Genomic DNA, 22,666 nt, shown 5'->3' on the forward strand with positions numbered 1-22,666 from the left:
TTCACAAAGTCATTATTACATTACTACTATTAATATTATTTAAGACAAGTTTGTTAAAATTTTATTGATATGTTATTTCAGATTTGGATACCGACATATAAATAATATTTTACCGGTTTCAGATACGGTTACGGAAATGAAATTATTTCGGAATATTTATATATTATAAAATTATAAATAAAAAAAATTAAGATGACTATTTCACTTTATTTCTAGGTTATTTTTTGGTATTACTTATCGGATATTTCACTTTCAGGTTTCGGATAGATTTTTATTTCTGTTATCCGATGGTTTCGGTTACATTTAGTATACTATAACACGACTATTGCATCCCCGGTCAATATAACAAAATTATAAATGCTATCGAAATTTTATTTATTTTGTAAAATAATAATTATTTTTAAATTGGGTATCGTAGAGTTTATCGTAGAGGGATTGTTAATTAAAATATTATTTTGGTGTGGTATTTTTTTTGACAGTTTTGGACAACAAATTTCCTGTTTATATAAGAAACAAGTTATATGTATTTTGTGTTTATAGTGGAAACTTTTAAAAGTATTTATTTAATTTATTAAAATTAACAAATAACATTCTTTATAAATAGCCTTAATTTTGCTCTCTTTTGAGCGACCAAGCTGTTTAAGTAGTGAACTTTAAAAATATTCTAAAAAAACGACTGTAATATTTTTTAAGGAATTGAATAAATTATTTTTTCATATGGTATTTCTTTTATTTTGTAATTCACATAAAGGGAACATACAATAATTATAACAAATTAGAAGCTTTGAAAATAAGCCGTAATTAATAATAATTATGACACATTATAAATCTCATAATAGAAATTGGCGGGACGTTATATGTAGTGCCTTACGCATCGTCTCTTTGCCATCATAAAATAAAAAATAAATAAATTGCTATTACATTCGTTTCGAGCTAATTATGAGGGCGATAGTAAGTAATTTGCGTATCTATAATATAATTCTAAGAAAATGTATTTCAGTGAGCAGAACGCGTGGATCTCAAACGTTTCAAGTTTCGGTTCCAGTCCCAATTAATCTGTAAAGTAAGTATTTACGATTTGACATTTACTTTAATGTAACAAACTAGTGGAATAAGAATCGTTTCGCTTTACAAAAATTTTAATATTAAATTTTATAGACGCAGCGTTCTCCAGAAGCATCGTAAGCTGTTAATTACGGCCCACAGCTGAACTTGTTAGTAGTTTAGCATTAGATTTTAGTAATATATTATTTGATTCGTAGAGTGATATTTAGTATAGACTGATTTTATGACACTATATTTTATTATATTAGCTACGTTACAAAAAAGTTTGTAATATTGCACAGCAAGAAGATGGACTTTATTATTATTTTTTATAGTTCCAAAGGTCGAAAACAAAACACTCGGAAGTCTTGTTGTTCATCTATGTCACGACCTTATAGTCTTTTTCTTGTTACCGGCACATTATGTAAAATCTAGTTATGTTTTCGAGTACCTATTCTGTTTGAGCTTAAGTGATTATATTGTATGTAATTTGCCTTCGCCTTACTTATTTCTACCTATAATTCATATAGCTTTTGTGGAATATTGCTTCGTTATCAATAAATTGCCAACGCGCATTGGAGCAGCGTGGTGGAATATGTTCCAAACCTTCTCCTCGAAGGGACAGGAGGCCTGAGCCCTGTAGTGGGAAATTTATAGGCTGATAATGTATTAAAAAAACGCGCGTATCCCCTCATTACGTTCTTTTAAATATTCGTTCTACGTTAAAGATTTGCCGATATGCAAATACGTACATTTGATACCGATGATGGATACGACATCTCAAACAGAAATGGGATGTAACATAAATTACCATTAGAATATATTTAGAAACAGTATAAGGTCACAGAGAATAAATGATTATCTAATATATTTGCGTTAGTTACAACACATTCGAGCTCTCCGTTGTATACAAAGGTGTAAATTGTGACCGTGTGCCGGTCGCTTAAATTTCACTCTTACCTCATTGTTTGCGACCTCCGACCAGTAAAGCCAATATCGCTAGCTTTACCCATAGCTATGTGATAGGCAATTGTGACCTCTGTAATTACGATCGTACCATAAGTATTCTCTGCGAATTCCTTGAAGGCACGATCCCAAATTATTGCGTTACGATGTCAATCATTTTATGTCTTTATTTTAAATCCAGCTACTGTTAAGAAATTTGCTTGTTTGATGAATACAAGGTAAAATAAAGATTTTGGATACTTGCATTACGTATTTAGATGTACCGTTCAGTTTGTTTTGTTATTATATTTTCACGTGTTAACACTACTCAGATTTGCTGGTTCATTGATAGTAAATTCTTATAATACTATTTATATTTAGCGAGTATATTTTAAATCTACGTCGTATGTTGTCATATCGTGTTAACGGCCATCAGCAAAACTATTCTAAAGCTCGTCTAATTTCAGTAGTTTGGGATGGCAAAATAAAATTATGTTGTACAATGATGTTTCAATCTCTCTCTATATTTTTACAATGATCACAATCATCCAATTGTTTTCCTTATGACAGCTCAATCACTTTTAAAATAAGAAATAGTGTTACATGCCAGTATTAAATGTTATTCCATATAAAATAATATCAACTAAAGTTGTACAAATTATTGATCAATTAATTACAATAATAATTGTAATAATAATAATAATGTGACATTATTAATGATATAATTAATTATGATATCCTATGACGTAGCACCGTATTGGAGGCTAGGGCTAGTCTCGTAACACTCGATTAATATTCAGAAAACTATTTGTTTTGCTTACGGATAGTATAATTTTCTGATTGACGTCACCATTTTTTTATTAAACATCTGTCATTTTCAAACATTTACCCTTATTACATATACTTACAAATATTTACCGTTATTCGTCCTTCTGGTCCATAAGTGGCAAGTCAATGGCATGTCTTGTGGACAAAACGAACCGTTGCTTGATTAGAGCAACCGATCATAAGACAAAAATCAAATTTGCCACTGGATTCTCGTCTTGATTGTAAAATGTCTTAATTGCATTTCTGTGATCCACTATTATGATGATTATATTCCAAAATTATAATAATTATTTAAACCAGTGTTGCATATCACTACTTACATCTTACGATATACTTCGACTTTGAGTTTCGAGTTTGTTCGTAGTTTATTTCCATATTATATTCCATCATGACATACATAGGTTACTTATGAAAGTTAGACTATGATAAGAAGTTAAAATGTTTAAATATTTTTTTAATAATTTCAATTATTATTGAGTATGAAGTATCGAAATTGAAGTATTTATTGTAATAATCTATCTTAATATTTTTTCTACCGATTTGACTACTATCTGTTCTCCTAAGAATTAAAACCAAGTAATAAAGTCTTTTACTTTATATACATCATTTATTATACGTTTTGATGCCTTAAGCTATTCGAAATAACAAAAGGGCTCAAGGTCAAGAATCCAAACTATTCTATTGTAGAAAAACAAATACGCGCGGTGTAAAGCTTACGTATTCTTTAGGTTACAATTTTTATACTGCAAGAATAACTTTGTAGTATAATATGCAAGGTTTTCCTTGTCGTAGAATATACTAAAAGCAAAAATGTTAACATATTAGACAAGCAGGCCTAGGCATGTTTGTAGGAAACACAAAAATAGGTAGAGCGTTGTCCAAGCCCGTTAGGTTAGGTACCACCCACTCATCACATATTCCACCGACAAACAGCAATACTTAGTATTATTTTATTTTGGTTTGAAGGGTGGGTGAGCCAGTGTAACTATAGGCGTAAGGGACATAACATCTTAGTTCACAAGGTTAGTGGCGTATTAGTGATATAAGTAATGGTTAGATCTCTTACATGGTGGTGGTGACCACCATAGACATTAGGTGGCCCATTTGCCCGACTACCTATTATATAAAAAATATGAATTTTATTTGAGGAAAACTAACACTTCATTTTGTTTGGTAAGCCTTTCGCTTACCACGATTTTACGGATTATTGGAAACCAGAAACAGGTTTTATTAGACGCAAAATATTCTCTCTTAATCATATATTAGATCTTGTATGCGTTTCGTTTTTTAAAAGTTAAAGAAAGAGAATATTTTAATACCTATTTCGCTTGTCTTCTTAATGTACAAATGCATTTTGATGAACATAAGAAAGTGATCATTTTAATAAAATCCGTTTGTACTTTTAGGTATTCATTATTTTATTCACTTCTTCTCACGATACTCCTTCCTAATCCTTATCCTAATCCTAATATATTATAAAGGCGAAAGTTTGTATGTATGGATATTTGTTACTCTAACTACTGAATGGATTTAATTAAAACTTTAAAATAATATAGTTTATAGATCAGAATAACACATAGGCTAAAATTTATAAATAAATTGTGCGAAAAATACCCGGCAGCCAATCTCCTTAAGGGAGAGTGAAGCCGCAGGCGAATACTGGGTTATACTTAATGCCAGATAAAACTTAATGGTAATATTAAAGTGTCTATCATTTTAAATAGATTCCATAACCAAAATGATTGCGACCAATGCTAAGTCTTAATAAAAACTATCGGAAATAATAATATAATTCCAAGCATCTTTTAGATTACATCAAATACTAAAAACATATTGAAATAAATTTACTTGTTAATTTTAAATTAAACTACTTAATATGTACTGCGAAAAACATCCTAGTATAATATCAGTCGCGCAGTCTTTATTTATTTGAGCCTACTATAATTTTTATAAGGTGTTTTATTGTGTTTTTCGCCTCTATTATCCGACAGTTCCTTTATATTTGATGAAGTTGAGCTTTGACTATTTATTCTATGTATTTGTTGCAAAAAATTATTCCACTATATTTTGTTAAATTCAACTATTATACGACGTCTAAGATTTTTAATAATAAGTTTAAATTACGATGTTTTTATATTTATATTATGATAAATTCGTTTATAAAAAACGATGGGCTGTATATATTTATGATTTTAAATTTAATAATAAAAAAAAAACATGCAGTAAATAATATGACAATTAATATTCAATTAAAAAAATATGAAATTTATAATATACAAATGATATTTGATAAAGATCAATACGGCTAACTCTCTCATTATAATAATATTGAACTAAATGAATCACTGCCTTATTCAACGTTTGAAGATCGAAAAAGACATACAAATTTCGCAACAGATAAGTAAATATTGTCAAATAAAAACAATAAAAGTATCTAAGTGAAAAATACAACAATAGATTGCGGTTAATATTGTAAATTGTCATATTAAACTGGTAGCAAAATCACATATCAAACGAGATTTGTGCAATCGTTCATGGTGATCTCCTTCATTCATGGACCGCTTTTGTGGTGGTGGTGAGTATAAAACGAACATGTTTCTGTTCATATCGCACACTGACTTCAACATATCGGAGACATGAGACACACGGTGAGTAGATGTTACAAAAGTGAAAATGTACACACGGCCTAATGTCAACGCGATTCGGGTCAACTTTCTGCCTATTCAAATATTCAATCATAATGAGAATAATTTGTTTATTTTGTTAATGAATATGAACCATTTGTTTATAGTAAAAAGATTTCATTGAATTTATTGTATCGTTTCGTGTTTATGGTTTTATTTTATATGATTGATTATTGTTTATATCATTATTAATTAAATAATTTTGTTTTCAGGTAGTATTAATTTCGCTAGTAGCTGCTGTGGTGGCTGAGGCGCCGTACCACTTGCCCCGTCCACCACCACAAGCACCGGTGTTTAGTTACGCCCCACCTGCACATCATCCTCAACCACCGCCGCACCATCACAGTCACCATTCTTCAAATGGTTACAATTACCAAAGACCATCAGTCCAACAGCCACCGCAATCAAACTATCGGCCTCAGCCAGTGCCCCAACCCCTGCCAGTGTATCAACCTCAGCCTCAACCTAGCCCGTCTTATGGACCTCCGCAACCGATACGTCCTCTCCCAATAGCTGTTCCTCAACCGCAGCCTGTATACCAACCGCAGCCTATTCCTCAACCCCAACCTGTATACCAACCACAACCAATTCCTCAACCACAACCCGTATACCAACCGCAGCCTATTCCTCAACCCCAACCTGTATACCAACCACAACCAATTCCTCAACCACAACCCGTATACCAACCGCAGCCTATTCCTCAACCCCAACCTGTATACCAACCACAACCAATTCCTCAACCACAACCCGTATACCAGCCGCAGCCTATTCCCCAACCACAACCTGTATACCAACCGCAACCACAACCCAGCCCCTCGTACGGTGTCCCTCAACCAATCCGCCCTCTTCCTGCTATAATTGCTCCTCAACCTGAACCCCAACCTCAACCACAGCCAGCCCCCATTCAATATTATCAACAGCAAGAAACTCAAGGGTATTCATACCAACAATCGGCTCCGAGTCAGTCTTTATCGTCAGGTCAACAAAATGGCAATTCTGGTCAATCAAGCTATCAGGCTGATTTTGCCCAGTACAATAGCCCACAGCAGCAACAAACACACAGTGAGGCTCTCGACGAAACGGTCGTATCAAGAGTACAGAACATCATAAAAGATGCCGAACATACTTCAGCCAGAGATGCCGGATACCTGTCACTAGTTTCTGGTGTTTCTTTGGAGAACGCGAAGCCCAGTATCGAAGTTTTATCATTCGTTCACAACTCACCGCTGTCGACTGGATCAAGCCAGAGTTACAGCTCGCAGGTTCAATCCGGTGGAGCTAGTGAATCAGAGAGTATTGGATTTTTACCTCAATCTAAGCCCTCTTCATCTTATGGTGTGCCCAATTAAATTTAATGTTGTTGAAATACATATGTAAATATACGCTTAAATTTTTGTAAATAAATTTATCATTTTTACCGATTTAATTTTTTTTATTTCCAATATTCATCGATTGTAAAGTTATAAAATAAATATTTTAACGTAAAATATGTAATTACAAAATTTAATCATTTTTCGTTCAGTTTATGTGGACATATTAATTTCACGAATACCGGCTTTCTGCGAGTGAAATTGTTTTCCTGTAAAGTAATATATCTATTGTGTAATATGTTAAGAATAAAAGATACTTTATTGTTTGATAAAAGCTCACTTACTAAGTTAATTGAATAATCAGATGTTTGCACGCTATCGGTAACAAGTGCTGATACAGGTGGCTCGTGGTCTTTCGTATTTGGTTGAGATATTGGTATTACTGCAATCTATTGAATTTAAATATTAATAATTTGAATAAACGTGTTACATGTACATACCTAATTAAAAGATGGGAGATAAGCTTACTACCAAAACATATCAAGGGTAAAGATTTAAAGTAAATAAAACGGCATTATTTATTATTTGTTTATTAATAATAAAGTGTAATTATTCGCATCAAAACGAAAGGTTACTACGATGTTAATTCAGGTATTTTAATTATAATGTCATTTCCTTGACTCTCTCCCATCGAGTTATGATTGCGCGGGAAAAGTGCACAAGTGTGTGCCAATACAGTTGGTGCACTCTGATATGTCCTGCGCATTTGTCTAGTCTTCCTTGAGAATGGTTAGCCAAAGTAGGTCAGGAGGGCATCATCATTATAGATAGATTTAATAGTGAAAATAGATTTACTAGATTTAAATAAGAAAGTACCTATCGCTAAACAGAAATACTTGGTATTCTTCTGTTCCGGTTTCAAAGGTAAGTGAGCCAGGGTAACTACAGGCACAAGGGAGATAGGATCTTAGTTCTCAAGGTTGGTAGTGCATGGGTGATGTTAATAATAATTATCTTACAGCAACAATGTGTATGGGCGACGGTGACCATTTACCATCAGGAGCCATACTTGTCCGGCCGCCTGAATATGTCGTAAAAAAATCCATTTGGTGTTTTATAATGCATAGCATTCTTAGTTTAAATATAATAAAAATATACATCACCTTTCGTACGACTTCATATTCTGATTTTCTTTTGTAACAAAGGCAAGTATTAAGTTTATTTTTCTCAAGTTCACTGGTATTATTATCAAATCTAGTGTGTGAACATTGACAATATACATCATTCCTTTTTTTATTTTCGACCATTGGTATTGACTTCATAGGGAAAATTTGTCGTAATTTCTTTCGCCCGTTTGTGTTAATTTCGTCGACTTTATGCTAAAAACGGAACAATGTAATCAAGATGTATTATCCTTATTTAAAATAAGAATTAGCATTTCTTTAACAAAGTACATTCTACCAAATTTAGAAAGTATATTTATGTATATTTTTATCGAGCGTAAATGTGTTAAAATTGACATAATCGCAACGATATTATTTACAGCTTGCGTCACGTGTCCTAGAAATGTTTTAAAAAAAAGGCGGAAAAATCTACAAATTTATAACGGTAACGTAATATTCCCGATTCTAATCCGATCTAAATTCGACTATTCAACAAAAACAATACTCAGCTGAATCGTAACTGGAGCTCTATTATTCTACTAATTATATGCACGACGATTCTTTAAGTAGAATAGAATACGGTTAAACGTCAACGATAACGTTTTGATTCGAATATGACAATTATTTAGTAGAATTGACCCTCAGGCTCAAAATATTGTGATATGACCTTTACTTCCTCATGGCTCGTGTCTTGAAGAATGTCAAAAGGTATAATGTATATTTCTTTTTCTTTAAGAACACTCGTCAAGCTTCTAGATGTGGGTCTTAGCTTCATGTGAAGAGCACTCGTGTTTGATATAATTGCGTTGTTTTGTAAATCGGATCTAAAAATATTAAAATATAAAGATATAAATTGATACATTTCTTTAAATTCAGTTTAAAAACAACCTTTTTATATGTAACGTTTTGTAGATAAAAACAAGTTTAAGGAAGTATTAAAATAGATTAAAAGCTTACGAATATAGCTTACGAAACAAAATTTAACATGACGCGAATAAATAATCAACATAAGAAAATTTAAATGTTTTTTTTTTTTTTTTTTGTATAAATGTCAAGGCGTCATTTCGCTTCATTTACATTTATAATTTTCTAAACCCCAATGTGTAGCCGTAACCTAAATAGTTATGGAGTTAACTTTTAATTAAATTACATTAAGAAATTGATCAGACTCGCTTCTATTGATTATATTTTATGTAATATACTATTAATCTCATTATAGATTGACTTCCTCGTTGCTATAGTAGGTAACTTATATGGTTGCCGATCTGGAGGTAGTGGGTTCGAATTTGAGCCCGGGTCAGTAAAAAGTTATTGAAGTTATTTATTTACCTTTGACGGCATTCTGAAGTTGCACGGGATAAGTTTTTAGGCTTCAAAATGATTTTGATGCTTTGATTTGACCTACAAAATATTTATAGAATGAGATTGATATCATTTTGCAACAGAAATTATTCGTGTTAATCTTAATTTGCTTATAACGTAACGAATTTATAAATCGGGTTTAATAAGATTAAATGTAAACGTATTTAAAAACATATTTTAATATAAATATACAAATATATATTTTTCCTTATATAAGTGCAATGTGCATGTAAAATACAAAAAGTTAATTTGATTTTTATTATTACTAGCATCGCGCGGTTTCACTCGCGTTAAACGTTCCTGCACCGCCGCCATGGACCATTGCGTGATTTTAAATAACCTACGGTCCATGGGCGTCAATGAATCAAGAATTGGAATGGGGTATAGAAAACATTCATTTTTAACCCATTTGGTTAAGCCTTTAAAAACGAATCATCTTTTATATTTTTGTATACAATAGACAAGATCGTTCATGTTATTTTTTTTCTAATATTGGTCAGAGTTAGAACTTAAGTTTGGTGCAGTGATTAATCGTTATTTTGCCATCTAATCAAACATTAAAAAATATAGCGCTGAAATTGTTTACAGTTTTCTCGCTACTCATAACGTCGTAAGCGCTGGGAACTTCATGACACTTATGCTTTTCTTTCAACGTAGTGTAACAATATGTCGTTCCTATAGATTTAAGAGATTGTGGATGGCGCCGTCTTTAAAAGTTTTTTTTTTATTTTGTTATCACAATAATATTAGCTCGATCTTTAATCACTTTAATAACAATTCGTTTTACATATTTGAATATTAAATTTTTATTTAAGTCATACTTTGATTTGAACTATTATTAGCACCGCTCCGTATGCGTCCACACCGAATGAATGGCAAAGACACACTAATGTCAGGTGAAGAGTCTGCCGTTCAGTTCGGTCGAACAGAGTGCCAGTTCGGAACGCCATATGTATCGCGTACATTTACATATACATATATTTGGTACTTACTTTACAGTGAAATCGGTTTCTTCTCTTTTACTTGAGGATTTTCGGTGTTTATACCAAGGGCTGAAATTTATCAGTATTTATAAGTTGAGCTATGTCCTTTTATAGAGCGATTAAAGTATGCTTTCCAAGACATTGTCTTAATGTCTGATGCTACTATTTTTTTTAATGCTCGATATGGTTAGAGATAAAAATTAAATACTAAAATATGAGTATCTGCTGTCAGATAGGATGTTGGTCATACCTTCTCAATATTGGAAATTTCTTTGAACCTGCTACTTTATTGTCGTAACTGAAATTTTAAAAAAGGTCAATTAACATTTATAAAATTAGGAAGTATTATTATTTGATGGATCCTAACCATTTGTCGTCACTACTCCTAACACTATCTTTAGCTTAAATGGAGGGGTGAATAGGATAGTTAGTTATTCCTTATAACGGGGCAATTCTATTTTATTTTATTAAAGATTAGTCAATTTAAAAATAATGATATTTTTTATTCGCTCGCAATGGCCAATCTTTACAAGTACACAAGTTTGGGTGCAAGTAGAAGTAAACTTGCCCCATCGGAACATCGCAACTTGCAAAATCGGAAAACAGACACAACCGGAGATAGGATCAGGTGTAGGCGTAAAGACTTCATTTTCTTTTGATGATATAGGTAGGCAGACGGCTAAATGGGCCATCCGTTTTAAAGAGTGAGTGAGCCAGTGTAATTACAGGCACAATGGACATAATATTTCAATTCCCAAAGTTGGTGGCGCATTGGCGCAGTGTCAATATAGGCGATGGTCACCACCTACCAGATGGCCTGTTAGCCTGTGTGCCTATATATTCTATAAAAATAAAATGTTAACCGTCAATATAACTACATATTATGTTTTCGTCAAGTGTATTTTTAATCACAAATTTACAACAATAAGGACTCTTAATTAATAAAATAATAACGTCAAAATTTCTAAAGTACAAACTTAGTAATCACCTTATTATAAATCACCAACCATATTATAAATAATAATTGTTTTTAGTGTGTTATATAATACATAGATGTAGGAAACATTTATTACTAAGTTCTTGATCGAAGTAACAAAATATGTCACTTGTCGTCAGTAATAATTTAGTGATCAACAGCACATTTAACGTACATTTTAGCGCCACTAATTAACTCGAGCGTGGAGCTCTGATTCAAGATACATTGAGTTTTTTCGATTCGATTTGTGTCCTGATATTCATTATATTTCTCATCAAGCCACGTCGCGAAGCCTTTTATGTCCTTATTAATCACATTATTCGTTGAATTTGTCTTTTTACATGGTACATGTTCCTAAAAATTAAACCATAATTTAGAAAACATGTTCTTTTTATCACTAACATTATATGGCATGTGTGATTCAACTTAAATGTTTGATCCAGATCTTAACCGAAGATTGTAGATTTAAGAAGCAAGCTTCATTGAGTTTTCTTCGTTTCTGTTAATAACTTATCGCTTGCGTGGTGGTGGAGGTAAACATCGATAGGAAATCGCATATGTGAGATGTAAATGTATTCCGTGTATATCCACCGCATTGGAACAGCATGTTCGAAGGCTACTCCAAACCTGCTTCTTTAAAATACCATTAATCTTTTCTATGACAGAGAATAGATTACGCCAACTTTATTTTGTTATATAACATAAAAACATTAAGTTGAAGCTCTAACGAGTGACTGACACTTAACCAAACGAGTTGACGCAAAGTGTAGGAATTTTTAAATTATCTACTTTTTCAGAATCCAGACTTTATTGAAGGAAAAAACTCATTACAATTTTTCAAAGCTCCCTTTTAAATTACACGAAAAGAATTCTTGCAGTCACCTGAGTGTACCAACGAAACGCTTTAACGAAACAGTTCGAATTGTACTTTTCATTTTCTCTGCTCCTTCGGTTACGTCTTTTCGGCTTCTGCAAATATAAAATACATTTACATGAAACGATACGGAACGCCTTTTTAAAGCAATAAAAACACTTAATGCAGTTGTCATACTTGATTTGTTTAATATATTAGTGATATTAAAAGTGTCCAATTGTGGTCAGAAAGATTGTCATAAAACACACAATCATTTTATTGGTTAAGTCAGAGAGCATGCTTGTTTGTGTGTATTTAAGGTTAATTTAGTCTATACATGCTAGTCAGGGCGTCACGGTAGCATGCGTAAGCGATCTCGTGGCGCCCGTCGAAAGAACAGAGAGGGTAGCGCTGGTTTTTAGTGGGTATTCCTTTGACCGGGGCGCACTCGGCGCCCTGGACATCGGCGAGTCCCACATATCCCCCCATTTCCATCATGTCGGGGAAGTGCGTAACGTTTTTCCAGCGAGAAAAAAAAAGTCTATACATGCTAGCATTTGAATTAATATACTATTTATGTCTCCGCATGAATCAACATAATAAAGGTGATATGGTGATTCTTTGTACGCATAAATTAGTCGACTACTTGTTTCAAATAATATTCTATATATAATGGACACATAATGAAAGTAAAACCCTTTACTGAAATAGTAATTTTTCAGTTTCATCTCTGTAGTGAGAGAGTCTTCTTAGATCTATGGAATCTATAGTGCGTTCTTTGTCTCTGTTAAAGTCGCTCTTCGGCAGTTACCTTGTGACTCTAACGACGGTAAATAATTGGTCACATATGATATCGAAAATAACTATATTGTTATATTTTATCAATTTAAGTTTTAGAATAATCTAGATTCAATCATTTAAGTGTAATTGTCAGAGCCTTTTCGTCTAATAACATGTAAGTATGAAGTGATTAATTTTCTAAGTCAATAGTAGCACTGTCCTCTTTTCTTCCAATATACATATATTATAGATACGCATTGAAAATACATACTTTATGATTGCCACGTCACGATGCAATATCCTTTTTATTATGTATAACTAATGCTTTATATATATCCAAAACTCTATCATGACATATTATCAAGTGTTAATCCTACGGAAAACAAAATCATAAGTAATTATACAATCACTTACAACTTCAGCATAATAAATTAAGGGATTCTCTAATCCTGGTCGGAATTTCGTTCTTCGGTAAGAATTGGATCTAAAGCTTCTGTATTGTAAATATTCATCCTCGGATTCGCTCGACGACGTCGCTAAATACATTAGAAAAATATTATTCATAAAAAAATAACAGAGCATTCATATCGTTACATTGTCAATTTTTTATATATCAAAAGTGTCAAAACTCTGATTCTGTCACGATAATGATAGTTGTCATAAAAATATAGAATAACTAATTATTTTGAAAATAAATTAAAATAGTATAACCTACGCCTAAAATTCTTATGTATTTATAAAACTGAAATTTGAATTTGTAAATTAAATTTAATTGTTATATAAACAGGGTTCAATTTACAATTATTTATAAAGTTATCTTTTATGTAATTAATTTCTATGTAACATTCCCATTTTATTTCCGTACAGATATACACATTACATAAAAAAACAGGATATTTTCGAGCTTTAATGCGTGGCTGTATTGATTTATGTGTTTTGTTAATTGTCTATATGTAACTCGAGACATGGTAAAGTTTCTTAATTTAATACTCCTTGGATTTTATTGTTCTTTAAGCGCCGCGTATAGAAATCCATTATACACGATTGCAAAATTTGACGATAGCAAGAATAGAGGTAAATAATAATTTACTTTAAAATAAGCTGAGGAGTGTAGAATATCGACGCACATCTATTTTTTTAAATTAATCATTATACAGGTTGCTACAGTAAAACATATTCTCGGTACAAAATAAATTTTATCAAATAGTCATTTGTATGTATTTTTAAATTTCATTATCTACATAATTATATTATGTAAGCGAAATACCACCAACTGAATCATCTTCGAACAATAGAATCGATTGACTAACAGCGTAGTTACCGATTTCACGACGTAAGATTTTTGGAAATTACAAATTCAAGAGGGGAAAGATCTAACTTTTCCTTTTATTTATATTATTTTGAAACGATTTTTAAAATATTAGTTGTAAATTTAGCGATGACAATCTCTGTAGAAACATCCGCAGTAAATACTGCCACACTTTTCATGAAATTGTTCCCAGTATTGTACATTATTGAATAGATTATGGGCCGGAGAGTGCTATAAATTTATATCCTCGTATGCGCCGGAATGAAAACGCAGCTTAAAAACCTAACCTTAAATCTTTAGCGTACATCAACTCTAGTATCAAGACTCCTTATGCAATTGCTATTTGTTTCAGAATATAAATGTCGTGTGTATCAAAGTGTAACAACTAAATTCCCATGGGCGAGAACGAACACTGATAATGACACATTTCATAATGTAAACATAACGGAAGCTTCCGCAAACGCTTCTAGTACTGATCAAAGTATGATTTATATATTTTGTATTTGTGATTTCCTTTTGATATCAATAGGCGGACGGGGAAATGGCCCACCCGTTGACAAGTGATCATCATCGCCCATACATTGGCGCTGTAAGAAATATTAATCATTCTTTAATATACCAATGCGCCATCAACCTAGGAAACTGAGATGTTAAGTTATTTGTAACATAGAAACATTAAGAAAACGAACGACATTATGATTTTCGAAGTTGGAGTTACAATTGCTGGCAGTTTGAATAACTCGAGTCAGGAATTTATTTTTTTGTTAGTCTGCCTTTATTCAGGCAAAGGTAATTCGACGGTGCAGCCTAGTGGCCTTTAGAGTCTTATTAGAGTTTTGTTCATACCTAGCCCGTAAATGTTAAATTTTACGCCTTTTTTCAAATGCAAATTGAATATTCTCGCACACGATTGAGTTTTTTTTTTTATATTTACAGTTACAGAAGATCCCTTCGATCAATTTCAAAGTTATCTCCATAAGTTTCTGTACGGTGACAACATAGAATTGGACGGTATGTTAATTCTTTTCCTAAATTGTTCTTTGATCTTGATTTAGTCTTGTTACTAAATCCACCAACCCGCATTGGAGCAATCCACAACCCGCATTGGAGCAACGTGGTAGAATATGCTCGAAATCTTCACCTCAAAGAGGAGGTCTTAGCCCAGCAATGAGAAATTTACAGGCTGTTAATGTTGTACTAAATCCAAAAAAATATTTTGCTTATGGATGGCGGAATTGTCTATGCGTAACATAAAAGTGCCTCTATAAATAATGTTTCCTAAGTTTGGGAGTCGCAAGTAAGTGGCGTAAAAAATTATAGGAACGATTTTTACGGCTTGTTACTCATAACTTGAAATGATTACTGTCGTACAATATCGATGTAATTGATATAATAGAACTGCATTATTATTCTGAAATATTAACTATTTCTATTTACACAGATACAGAAAAATCCAGTGTGCTTTTAACACATAAAAATGTTACCGACAACTTGAGAAATTATGTCGCTGGGAATTTCATGAGGTTTGTAAATAATTTCATTATCGAAAGTTGAGTTACTTTATTTAAATTCAGAATTAAAATATAGAAGTATTAAAATTATATTGCTTTTCATCTTAGAGCTGAATTATTTAACAACAAAAGAGGCGTTCACCTCCCTCCGCTAGAACTTGTGCATCGTGGACATTCTGAATTAAATATAACGAGAGATTTCATGCAGACGGCTGTTAATGCATTCGCCATCTTTCTTTATGGCACTCTTTCGGATATAGTGCGATTACCAGCTGATTACATAATAAAATCTGTTAGTACTTTGAATTTAAACTAATTTATTGTCGTTCGAATTATAGGCAAGTCGTTATTAAAAATATCAATAACTTTTAATTAACATAAGCGTAAAATTTGTGTTACACAACAAAAGATCGATTTTTCTCTTAAGGTTTTCCTAATCCTGTTACCTTTTATATTAAGAAAGAATTAGTATAATATTTTAACGTATTGTATCGATAAATATTTAGACTGGCAATTTTATTCCTTTGATAGAATATATTTGATTACCGGCCTTATTTGGAATTATTACATGGTTAACTCTCACACACATATTGTCATTTTGCGTCGTGAAATAATTTCCATAGGCTCGTACGATTTCAATGATGAAGATAGCCCGAGAAAAGCTTGCAGCTACTTGGCTAGTGGTACGTCGGGGCAAACCTACCCGCTTAATCACGTATGATACCTTAGAACGGTACCGACCATTGTTTAAATACGTTACTGGGAGAGAAATGGCTAGACTTAATTTGAGCGATGAAAGGATTCTGACTTATATTGGCACCCACGCTGATCTGGACAGACATCAGGTTTACATTATGAATAGCTTTTTATTAAATTATTATATTGCCTCCCAGACAAAGCAAATATTTAATCTTGTGAGATAAATGTAATCAAAAACTAGTTAAAATAAATTATTACCCGAACTTCTAATTATTATGGAATGGAATCAAAATATATAATATAAAATTATTAACAATAATGTGTCATAAAATATATAATATGCTTCTAAGGTAGGCGTGGTAGCTAGTAAGTACATTAAAATGAACAAGTATTGGTCGGAGCCAAGATATTTAAACCTCATGAATAACTTACTGTGTGGAGTCCCGATGACCTTCATGAGAAAAATCCCTGAGAACACATACTTACAACTATCGCATCAAGTATACTTTAAATTACCTTGTAATTTATTAATATACTATATAAAAGAAAACGTATATTTATATATACATTTCAGGTCTTTTATCATATTCGAGCATGTGATCCTTTACAACGTCGATTTTATTATGCAATGATGAGCAAGACGCAGGTATATTGTATAGTTATAAATTAAAATATTATATAAAGTTATAAAATCTGAAGTAAAAAAATAATATATTCGCCCATTCGTATAATTGCTCTTATAATATTGGCAGGCGTTCGGCAAATCATACAGTTGGAATGCAAGAGATGTTTCGCGATTAGGCCTACTTTTAGCCGAAGTGGACGGTTCAGATCTAAGTGCTATTAACCCTGAAGCTATGGCAGGGATTACTGCTCAAGTAATATTATCAAGTTATATATTTTTAATTATGTATATAAATATATTATCTCCACAGACGGGTTTACCGTACCTTTAAATTCCATCTTTCTATTTATTTGATTGAGTTTATTTTTGATGTGTATGCATTTTTTTACTTCCAGGCCGCACTACCCTGCATTCGAAAATTATAGTTTACAATTTTAATTACATTTATTAGTTTTTTTTTTTTTATGTTTGCGTTTTCCTTATAGTTGCACGCCGGTTGACTTAACTTATGTTAAAATTTGAAAATATTAATTTGCTACGATTCGTTTTAAGGTAATGATGGCCATGTCACCGCTTAACTTGCAATATTTATCGGAATTGCAATTGCAATATATTGGACCAAAGCCTCTAAACATACTCGCCCGAAAATTAAAGGCTTATTACGACCAACTACATTCCAACGACAAAGGAATCCAAAAGATACCCGATATATTGCTCTACGTTATTATATTTTTGAGTACAATATACCTAAGAATATAATTAAAGTGTTGTGAAAAAGGTAAATAATAAATGTACTATATTTGATTGATGTTATATTGCTTAAGCAAGGACAAAGCTGGTAAGTGAAAAGAATAACGCCCTTCTTCGTGAATTTTCGCTTGCAACTGAAAAATAAGTAAAATCGTTAATTTTCATTGATAATCAAATTGTAAATTAAGCATTTATTTATTAAATTAATTAATTTTAATAGTTGCTATTAAATGTTGTATCTGTTAATTTAAAAAGAAAAAAAAAAAAACGAAATTATTGTGTATTTGTTTGTAGACGCAAAAACTTACCACAATATTACACCATTCCGTCTGAGTAGACTTTTCATCAAATGTTTTGGGCATCAATATCGGGACAATTGTATCTACAATATTCACGTCATCTTGTAACTCAGATTGTAAATTTGTTTTAGTATGTATTTCTATTTTGTTTTTGTCAATTTTAATTGACTTCAAGCCTTCGTCACTAGAACTAGATAATGACTTTTGAATTCCCTTGTTGACCATTTCAACATTTTCGTGATCACATTTACAGTTGCTAAAAAGAACACGAGAAATATATACATAATAGAAAACTTTTTATTAACCGACTTAAAAAAGAAGGAATTGGTTATCAATTCGTTTTTATTTTCATAAAAGATCTTCTTTGTTAGGACTATTTAACTACTATATTTATTGTACACTTTATAGTATCTTTCAAATTATAAAAGCTTCCATTTAATATTTTTATAATAAATAATTCTTCTATGTGCAACAATTTTCGATCCTATTAATATGCACTTAAGAAAGTCATGAAAATTTTATGTTACCTTTTCATTAAATGCTCGTTCATTTCTCTCGGTAATATGAAAATATTTTGTCGACGTGAATCTTCTTTTAGGAGTTTTGGATAAAAGTTGTCGTATGTGCAATGAACGAATATATCTTTTAGGTCATCATTGCTAGGAACACATTCTTCGTGTTTATTTATGTTAGATTCTTTAGATTTTCCATTTAGAAATAAGTAATTGTTTAAAGTTAGTATATCTTTACCTAATATTACATCGATGTTTATCTGTGACGCCATTTCTTTTTTTATTAATGTAATAAGTGATCTATCTTTTTCTAAGGTATTATTGTCTTCAGATGGCAATGGACTTCTCAAATCTTCTAATTGTATTCTGAGTTTTATATTAAGATTTTTTTTGTTACAATCGAGTGGTAACTGGTCGGTCTGTTCGCCGGTCATATATTTAGATGTCGCGTTATTCGTGTCACATGGAATTATCATATCATTTAATTCGTTATCTTTACTTACTTCAAATATTTTTTTTGTAGAATTGCCATCAACTGTTATTTTATTTGGATTTGCTTCAAGGAGTATTGATTTATCGTCACTTTGATTGTTTTTGTAAACTTGTGATCCATTTATTAAATCTTTATTAGGTATACTTTCGATAATATCCTTTCTAACATTCGTATTATTTAAGATATTAGGATTCAATTTAGCATTATTTTCTGTTTGTAAGGGAAAAAGATTATTTATTTTTTGATTAGCTTTACATTCAACTCTATTTCCGCGAATTGGTTTTCTTTGGTTCCGTGAATATTGGGGTGATAATGGTTGTTGTTTAATAACGCATTTTTGGGGTCTGAGTATGTTTTTTGTCTTTACGAAATCATTTTTAGTGAGTTTTGAAGGAGATAAGCGCTTTTTACTTAAACTTGAATTTCTTTCATTGTCACTAGGTTTTTTCTTTTGAAATAATTTGTCAATCTTAGCTGAGTTCAATTTGGAAAATGTAGGTTTTTCGACAGTTCTTTGGGGCTGATTGTCTGTTTTAGTTGGATCCGCTATAGAAGTATCCTATTTGTCAAAATAAAAAAATAACAAATATTTATAAAGATACTTTATATTTATATAAGATGTATATATATCATAAGATGATAATAATTGTAATGAATGCAATACCGATTTCAAAGAAACAATCCTCTCTATTTGTTCGATCGTAGTGATGTCCAAAAATGTCCCCGTTTTATCTGCAAAACATACTATAATATGATTTACTATGTTTCTATAAAGTAGGTATCCAGGCGGACCAATAGGCTTGATTGTAAGTGGTCACCATTGCCTTTGGACATTTAATCATTCTTTACTCTTCTCTTTTATGCATGTCAACCACCCTTCAAACCGGAACAAAACAAAACTGAGTACTGCCGCTTCATGGTAAACCTTGGCCTTATACAAAGTCTTACTACCAAGGCCATATAAATGGATACAATTGCTTTCCACTACTTCTTTCTTTCTTCGCTTCTACAACTTTTAGTACGACACTCGTTAATGCCTTATATCCGATTAATATGTACAAATAAAATAAAAAATTGGTGTACGGATAGTACACCAATTTTATAAAAGTATATCGTCAATTTTCGGGAAGTAATTCTATAATTTAAAAAAGTGTTTTAAGTTTTTAATTACTTAAAAATAAAATACCTAGTTTAAATAAAAAATATTACAGATTGCTTTTTATGTTGTACATTAAAAGCAATTTAAGCAGTGCTGATAATCTTTTTTACCTGTTCTTTCTACCATATAGCTATTGGATAACTGTCCTTGGCGTTTTTCCCAGGATCTGTGGAAGACAAAACTGTTATAAAATTATGCGTGATATTCGTTTATATACATTTTGTCATGTTCAATTATAAAAACTACACATTTGTTAATAAATACTTAAATAAAATAATTATTTCTATAATATAAGAAATATTTTAATTGAATGCGTCTCACCTGGATGCTTTGTACAGGTATTTCTCATAACCTGCTGGAATAAACGTGTCAGGTGGTTCGACGGCAACGTAAGCTGCAGAATTCTTTAGCTCTAAAGGACCTTCAATTTTTTTCCCGTCTAGTAAATATAGATCTATAGCAGAATGCCTTAAATTAAAAAAATAGTAACAATAAAGTCGTTCATCTTGTTCAACACGAGTATTTATGTGATACTCAAATGATTATATACACGAGTATTTATGTGATACTCATTCTAATCATTATTTATGTAAAATATTTTATTACATGATAAAGTCAGAATGAAAGAGAAAGCTACCGCCACTCTTACTATGCTAACAATATGTGATTGTTCGTAATTTATCACTTTATATCTATCACATATACTACATATACATATTGAGTAAAAACTCAGTGATAGTAAAGAGAAAAAATAAAACGAACGCTGAACTATAATATCAGATATTCATTTTGGAGATTCGAATATATGTAGGGAAATTTTTATGCAGACGTGCTGTATGGAAAATAAAGCAATTGAACGGTTAAGTACTTTTCTAGATAGGGGTTTCAGATGTAATATAAACAAATACATTACATAAATATTGAACGAGTACGTTTGAATGATTAATGTGATCAATTTATGTAACTGAAAGTGGTATAAGACTTATTGTTGTGCCAAATTGATGAGCGATCAGGCCAATAGCCGACACTTAAAGGCTTTTTTATGGTATATTCAATTGTCCTATATGACATTTTGGATTTCACTCAAAAATAACTATCTATTTATAATAATACGTAATATTTTACTTGGAGCCATATTGAGATCTTGCTAAGAAAGATTTAGTGGCATCCCAGCATTTCAAATCGTCAGATTCCAAATGATACTTTCTTGGAGGCGAATATTGTTGTCCATTTGAAAACACAAATATGTCGATGGAGTCCCAATCTCTGGAGTTACGAGGTATATGTGGTACATCCATTTCAATAGATTTTGATGTGTTTGTTTCATTTAGATTAAAAGAAAATAAATAAACTGAATTAAATTACAGAATAATTTTCTACATTTCACTGTTTTTGGAATATTGATCAAAACTCGCATTAAGTCAGTAGTAATGCTCAGTAGCAATTTTATTAAAGATAATTTCGATTTAAATAACATAAATTATAAACAAATAAACTAAAATGTGGTTGTCATTATTATACTTTTTTCTTTATCTATGGCGCGTGTCTGCGCTAGTTAGGTGCAAAATATTCTGCCAATGTTACGAAGACACGTAGGATGCTGATCCACATCAGACGTTTCTGTATATAAAATTCTTACAATTTGGCGATAAGAATCTATTATGACATATTAAATTTAATTATTCATTAAAAATTTGTCTTTGTGCTGTGTCTGAATATAAAGTATTGTGTTTGATATACTTTAAAAATACAGCCTTTTTTATAATATATGATACAACGATGATAATAATTAAAAAAATAATATTACTATGACTTTGGCGAATTGCTTTGTCGATTTTTTTTTCAATGATACGGCGTTTTGGTTTTTTAAAAGGACAGTCGTGTTCACCCTAATAAACGTTTTTTACCCAAAATAGGTAGGGTTCACACCCTATTCAGTATTGATGCGCTTTATAAGCGAAGGTGAACGGTCGCCGCGCCCACGGGGTGGCAAATGTTACATTAAAATATAAATTACATAACTTTACCCTTGAAAGGTTTGTTAAATGTGGAGGCGATATACAGTTTAATGACCAATTAGGAAAGTCAAACATTGTTATGATACCAAAAAATGCTTAAAAAAGCAGTATATATATTTTTGTTTGGAATTTTATTCTAAAACGAGATATTCTCTAACAACCTACCCACCCACCTTAAAATATTATATACTATATTGTGAAGCTATATATATAGCTATCCTTAATATCACCCTCCGATTTTCGATTAATTTTGATCAATTTCTAAATCGAAAGCGATTTCAACCGTCTCCGAACAGAACATGAACTAAAATTCGGTTCAATAATTTGCCATGTTTTTAACTTTTAGTGTCAAGTTATTTTATT

The 22,666-nt window shown here is 31.5% G+C and overlaps 4 protein-coding genes across 4 annotated transcripts; 2 read left to right on the forward strand and 2 right to left on the reverse strand.

The window, feature by feature from the left end:
* Positions 1-5,453: 5,453 nt before the first annotated feature.
* Positions 5,454-6,922, forward strand: LOC125069115 (leucine-rich repeat extensin-like protein 3). Its single transcript, XM_047678492.1, has 3 exons — positions 5,454-5,465; positions 5,714-6,022; positions 6,077-6,922. The coding sequence occupies exons 1-3, from the start codon at positions 5,454-5,456 to the stop codon at positions 6,848-6,850; spliced, it is 1,095 nt and encodes a 364-aa protein (XP_047534448.1). The 3' UTR covers positions 6,851-6,922.
* Positions 6,923-7,008: 86 nt separating this feature from the next.
* LOC125069124 lies at positions 7,009-13,512 on the reverse strand. The gene is made up of 10 exons (XM_047678504.1): positions 13,343-13,512; positions 12,178-12,264; positions 11,471-11,649; positions 10,570-10,617; positions 10,329-10,388; positions 9,304-9,375; positions 8,642-8,798; positions 7,975-8,190; positions 7,156-7,260; positions 7,009-7,080 (listed from the first exon to the last, which is right to left on the reverse strand). The coding sequence occupies exons 1-10, from the start codon at positions 13,508-13,510 to the stop codon at positions 7,009-7,011; spliced, it is 1,164 nt and encodes a 387-aa protein (XP_047534460.1). The 5' UTR covers positions 13,511-13,512.
* A 399-nt stretch (positions 13,513-13,911) lies between these two features.
* Positions 13,912-17,831, forward strand: LOC125069132. Its single transcript, XM_047678516.1, has 10 exons — positions 13,912-14,002; positions 14,590-14,718; positions 15,174-15,248; positions 15,679-15,760; positions 15,857-16,040; positions 16,372-16,593; positions 16,798-16,947; positions 17,022-17,093; positions 17,200-17,325; positions 17,625-17,831. Exons 4-10 carry the CDS (start codon positions 15,756-15,758, stop codon positions 17,829-17,831), a joined length of 966 nt encoding a protein of 321 aa, XP_047534472.1. The 5' UTR covers positions 13,912-14,002; positions 14,590-14,718; positions 15,174-15,248; positions 15,679-15,755.
* Positions 17,832-18,644: 813 nt separating this feature from the next.
* LOC125069141 lies at positions 18,645-21,583 on the reverse strand. Its single transcript, XM_047678530.1, has 5 exons — positions 21,411-21,583; positions 20,607-20,753; positions 20,396-20,451; positions 19,791-19,858; positions 18,645-19,685 (listed from the first exon to the last, which is right to left on the reverse strand). Exons 1-5 carry the CDS (start codon positions 21,581-21,583, stop codon positions 18,645-18,647), a joined length of 1,485 nt encoding a protein of 494 aa, XP_047534486.1.
* Between the last annotated feature and the right edge of the window lie 1,083 nt (positions 21,584-22,666).

The sequence above is a fragment of the Vanessa atalanta genome, chromosome 2 (genome assembly GCF_905147765.1).
Source record: "Vanessa atalanta chromosome 2, ilVanAtal1.2, whole genome shotgun sequence".
Classification (NCBI taxonomy): Eukaryota; Metazoa; Arthropoda; class Insecta; order Lepidoptera; family Nymphalidae; genus Vanessa; species Vanessa atalanta.

Coding starts and splice junctions, on each gene's coding strand:
- LOC125069124 (XM_047678504.1), bottom strand. CDS start 13,510: ATGCTCTGTTATTTTTTTATGAATAATATTTTTCTAATGTATTTAGCG. Junction 9,376..10,328: donor GAAACCGATTTCACTGTAAA/GTAAGTACCAAA, acceptor AATATTTTGTAG/GTCAAATCAAAGCATCAAAA. Junction 8,191..8,641: donor CGAGCCATGAGGAAGTAAAG/GTCATATCACAA, acceptor TTCCGTTTTTAG/CATAAAGTCGACGAAATTAA.
- LOC125069141 (XM_047678530.1), bottom strand. CDS start 21,583: ATGGATGTACCACATATACCTCGTAACTCCAGAGATTGGGACTCCATC. Junction 20,452..20,606: donor TACCTGTACAAAGCATCCAG/GTGAGACGCATT, acceptor TGTCTTCCACAG/ATCCTGGGAAAAACGCCAAG. Junction 19,686..19,790: donor GGATTGTTTCTTTGAAATCG/GTATTGCATTCA, acceptor TTTGACAAATAG/GATACTTCTATAGCGGATCC.
- LOC125069115 (XM_047678492.1), top strand. Junction 6,023..6,076: donor CTCTCCCAATAGCTGTTCCT/CAACCGCAGCCT, acceptor CAACCTGTATAC/CAACCACAACCAATTCCTCA.
- LOC125069132 (XM_047678516.1), top strand. Junction 16,948..17,021: donor ACTTACAACTATCGCATCAA/GTATACTTTAAA, acceptor TATACATTTCAG/GTCTTTTATCATATTCGAGC. Junction 17,094..17,199: donor CAATGATGAGCAAGACGCAG/GTATATTGTATA, acceptor TAATATTGGCAG/GCGTTCGGCAAATCATACAG.